We start from the raw sequence: 4,384 nt of genomic DNA, 5'->3' as shown, positions 1-4,384 counted from the left end.
ACTCAGGTGCTAAAACAATGTCTATTACCAGAGAACTGAAAAATTGAAGAGAATAGTTTCTGTTTTTGAAAATAGAAGCTGTAGTATGCACTTACCCTTCTTATTACTGCCTAAACTGTTGAAATAAGTAACCCCTCAATTTTGCTCATCAGAAGCTTAACACTAAGCTTCATCCATTAAACCTTGAATAATAGCTGACCAATATAGAATCCTATAGATATTGCTAGAACCATAAGCATCCATACATAGTACCCATGCAGGCATAGATACCTAAATTATCAGCTGTAATGTGGAGAAGACCAAAATAGTGAGCAATTCATATGGTTCCAGCACCAAAGTTTAATTGAAAAACAAAAGCTAACCCGTTTTTCTTTGGCACCAGACACAACTTGGAAAGAAAGTCATAAACAATCTGCCTTCTATTCAACTACTTTCAGTGATGATCTTAAATATTAAGTCAAAATTGGATACTATTCACATTGAACTATCAAAAACCTAGAGTAAAAGGTGCAGTAGTAGAAGCAGTTTCTAATGTTCATTCACTTCATTGCAACATTAATGACTGTAAGTTTGTTCTTCACCAAATCATATGATGACATAATATGATAATACTGAACCATAAGCGCCAAGTCTTGTTATCAAAGATGCAACATAATGATAGTGTTGGTATACAAAAGATACTAGTGGTAGAGAATAACAGTAGTTCGAAATCATATTCATAAGAGAGTTGGAAGTCTTGTCCACACATCATGTGCCAAACCAGATGTTAAAATTAACAGAGAACTGAAAAATGACGAGACAAAGCACTGTATATCAAAATGTATCTGGAACCTGTAGTTTCTAAAATCTAGATACAATATGCTTGCGAAAAGCCAGATTTACCTTGGTCTCCATGCCATAAGATGGTAAAGTCCCCATAAGCCCAATTTTGGTCGTAAATTTTCTTTGCAGATTCATAGAAAGATACTTGCAAAAAGCCAGACTTTACCTTGGTCTCCATAAGATGGTAATGTCCCCATGAGCCAGATTTTGGTCGTAAATTTTCTGTGCAGATCCGTAGAAAGTAAAACAAGATGCAATAAACCAATAAGCCTACAGTAGACAAGATCAAGCTCAGAAACTTCAGGATGAGAAACTACAGGAGCTAAGATAATTAAATTTGGTTGATTGACATGCCAAAGTTCATAAGGTATAAAATCTAGCTGAAAAACGGACAATTTATACATCACTCTGGCATGTGGAACTGCAACATTATTTTTATGGACAAAAAATCCATGTTAACTGCCAGTTGGCCACCAGATATCTAATAATATTATCAAAATAAAGTTTTTGATTTCCCAAGAAGTTGATGACAAGCAAGGAGAAAAAGTTCATGTTCTGCAAAACAAGATGCTACATAGGCTATTTACTCATAATTATCCTCGGAAGAGAAATGGAAATGTATCCATACCATACCACAAGCAACAGGCTCTCTGCTTCTGAAATGGAAGAACTTATGCTAAACAATAGGAGACCCTAGTAAACCTTCAAATTTCTATCTTATGATTCTCATTTAATTGTCCAAAATGCACTACTTCTTTGTCTTGCTGGTGCGGTGCGGTGCAGAAGTGGTGTTCCACAAGGCTTAACCAAAATGTGCAGGAAAGTCGGAAATACAACTCCTCTGCCTATATGTATACAGGGGCAGGTTGCAAGATTAATTCCCTCCTATTCTTGCAACGTACTGTATACAAGGCTGTAAACAGAATCCATCTCTTCCAACTGAGTTTGAGAAACAGAACTAGTGTCAGGTTCTACCTCCACTGCTCTGTAACCATGATCAGAGGCAAGTCTAAGGCAGTGTAACAAATCCCAAACATCAGCCTTCAAACAAGAACCAGTCAGCTTTCAAGTGCATCTCTTCTTTTCAGCCAAGTTCCTATAAATGTCTGCATATGCAAAACTTAATGTCCCCAAGGCCCAAAGGCCCCAAATAATATTTGAAAACATATATACACAGTGGTTTAATTACTGTTATCCATACAATTACTTTAAGTAAACAGTTTCTCAAAACTATCTCAATTCTGGGGTAACAAAATTGCAGTTGCCTCTTTTAGGATAACAGTTTCAGATAATCCTTTCCATAATTTATCAAGTTAAAAATTAATTCATCAGTAAAGTATACGCTTGAGAAAACATGATACCAAAAAATGAGCAGTAATTCTTGCGCTGAACGCAGCAACAAAATGAAAGTTGCATTGAAGAAAGAAACACAAAAATGAAAATCAATCCTACATGATTATCAATTTCAGTTTCAGCATTCAGATTTCAGTGATTCATTCAGACTGATAGAGAACAGCACAAAATGAAAACCAATCCTACATGATTATCCAGTCTTACTAGCTCTGGCTGCTTTGCCGTATTTGAAAGCACCTAATACCGGAAGGTGCTACGGGAGCCTCAAGCAAAAGATCATCACATTCAAAATGATAGAGAACATCACCAAACCTAATCCTACATGATTTTCTAATCTCACCATATAAAAAACCACTTAGTACTGACGCTGCTAGCATAACCTCAATGAAGCAAAAAGTCAGCCTTTCAACTTGGAAAAGACAATTCAAATAACAGGTGTAGGTCTGACCTTTAAAACCTCTCTCATTGCCTTTGCATTAGGCACAGACCCTTTACCTATCATCACCTTCAGGTCCTCCACAAACCCTTTGCCCTCATCCTCAGCTGCCCTGTCCTTCTCCCTTTGCCAAACCCTCTAATTGGCAAGTGTAAAAGTTGGGAGCAACCCCAGTCCCCAGCAGCTAACATGGCCAGGTAGGCCTCCAGCGCACCCTTGGTCTTTCCAAACTTGAGGTAGGCTTCAATAATTGTGGTATGGATTAGGACTATGGGCTCTATGCCCTTCTGTTTAATTATGTTAACTCCGTAGCCTCATCCACATTTCCATCCTTTAACAAAGCACTGTGCATCTTCATTGTTCAATGAAGTTCATACGGCAAGTGCGCGACTTTTTGGACAAATTTTTGCACATCCTTGTCAATGGAATTGCCGCGGACAAGATCAGTACACATGTGTACTACCTGCCTTCTTTGTATCGAAGATCATTGAGCTCCGATATGTACCCCTTAGATTTTATCTCCTCAAGGAACTTCTTGGCCTCCTCCACTGGCTCTCGACAGACAATGGCATCCATAACATACATGTCGGGTTGATAATGGGGCTCAATTCATCCCCCTATCCAACATTTCAAGGAAATACTTGTTGGCATGGCATATGTACCCCTTAGGTTATAATCTGCTGGTAGAAGCTGTGAGCATCCTTGGTGCTGCCACGAAGGCGTATGCCATCATCACCAAGGTAAAGACAGCCACTTCCGGAAGTGTGGTCTGCTCATCAAGAGACCCTAAATCTGCCACACCATTCTAATAGTATTATGAATTCCTTATCCTTACAGTCGTTGGTCACATCCTCAAAAACCTCATTATATGTTTCTTGAGTTCTTCGATCAGCACAATAACTGGGGGGACTAGTCAACTTTACTTGGGTGTCAGCCATTGATATGAATTAGTCACAGCAGAAACTAATTCCGAAACAAAAAAAATCAGAGCTTGACTGTAGAAAACGAAAGCGGCCCCAAATCAGTGAAAAATGGATTTTGCATTTCAGAAACAACAAGAGACCCTAAAAATCAGAAATCGATGAGTAGAATAGAGTGAAATGACTATTAAGCAGTAGCTAGTGATTCAAGGGTTTTGAGCAGTTGGGTTCGAAAGATAAAGTAGACAAAAGAAGAAGAAGAAGAAGAAGAATAGAAGCGTACTCACCTTTTCCTGATGTTGATGATTGTTCAGGGGAAGACGAACAAGGAGGAAGAGAAATGGAGGAGGGAGTTCAAATCTCAATGCAAAACCCGCTTCTTTGTTTGGTCAATTGCAATTTTGGTCCTTGTGTTGTGACCAACTCACCATTCTGGTCATTCAGAAAAGTAAATCACCACTCTGGTCCATGTACTTTTACAAATTTGTCTTTGTATTCTCTACAGGCCTGCTCACCTGCGGACTACAAATAAAGGGACAGAAAGGGACGAACTTCCCATAGCCGTCAGATTTTAAATGAGTAGATCGAACAGAAGAAAAAGGCAGACCTGTAAAACCCGAATTGTGTTAACCCAACACCCAATCTCATCTCTTTACTCTTGCAAATACGACTCCCAAGCACGCTTAATCTCTTAATCTTCCTTCTCTCTCTTCTCATAATAAATCTCTCAGTTCACAATCCCTCTAAGCCTCCCCCATATCAGTATTGATTCATCCTCATCGTCATAAGGCCGCCGATCTATATCGTTGAAGGTATTTGTCTTAGACTTTACTCTCTCTCTCTCTCTCTCTCT

The 4,384-nt window shown here is 38.9% G+C and overlaps 1 protein-coding gene across 1 annotated transcript in view; it reads right to left on the bottom strand.

Moving 5' to 3' along the window:
* Positions 1–1,707: 1,707 nt before the first annotated feature.
* The window catches only part of LOC101305428 (protein FAR1-RELATED SEQUENCE 5-like), a 5,918-nt gene continuing 3,241 nt past the window's right edge, over positions 1,708–4,384 (bottom strand). The window contains exons 3-4 of the mRNA XM_004309884.1: positions 2,624–2,749; positions 1,708–1,863 (exon numbers count right to left, since the gene is read on the bottom strand). Coding sequence (XP_004309932.1) covers positions 1,708–1,863; positions 2,624–2,749 — 282 coding nt within the window. The remainder of the gene's footprint in view (positions 1,864–2,623; positions 2,750–4,384) is intronic.

This window comes from Fragaria vesca, unplaced genomic scaffold, assembly GCF_000184155.1.
Source record: "Fragaria vesca subsp. vesca unplaced genomic scaffold, FraVesHawaii_1.0 scf0513139, whole genome shotgun sequence".
NCBI lineage: Eukaryota > Viridiplantae > Streptophyta > Magnoliopsida > Rosales > Rosaceae > Fragaria > Fragaria vesca.
This window is presented reverse-complemented; position numbering and strand designations above follow the sequence as displayed.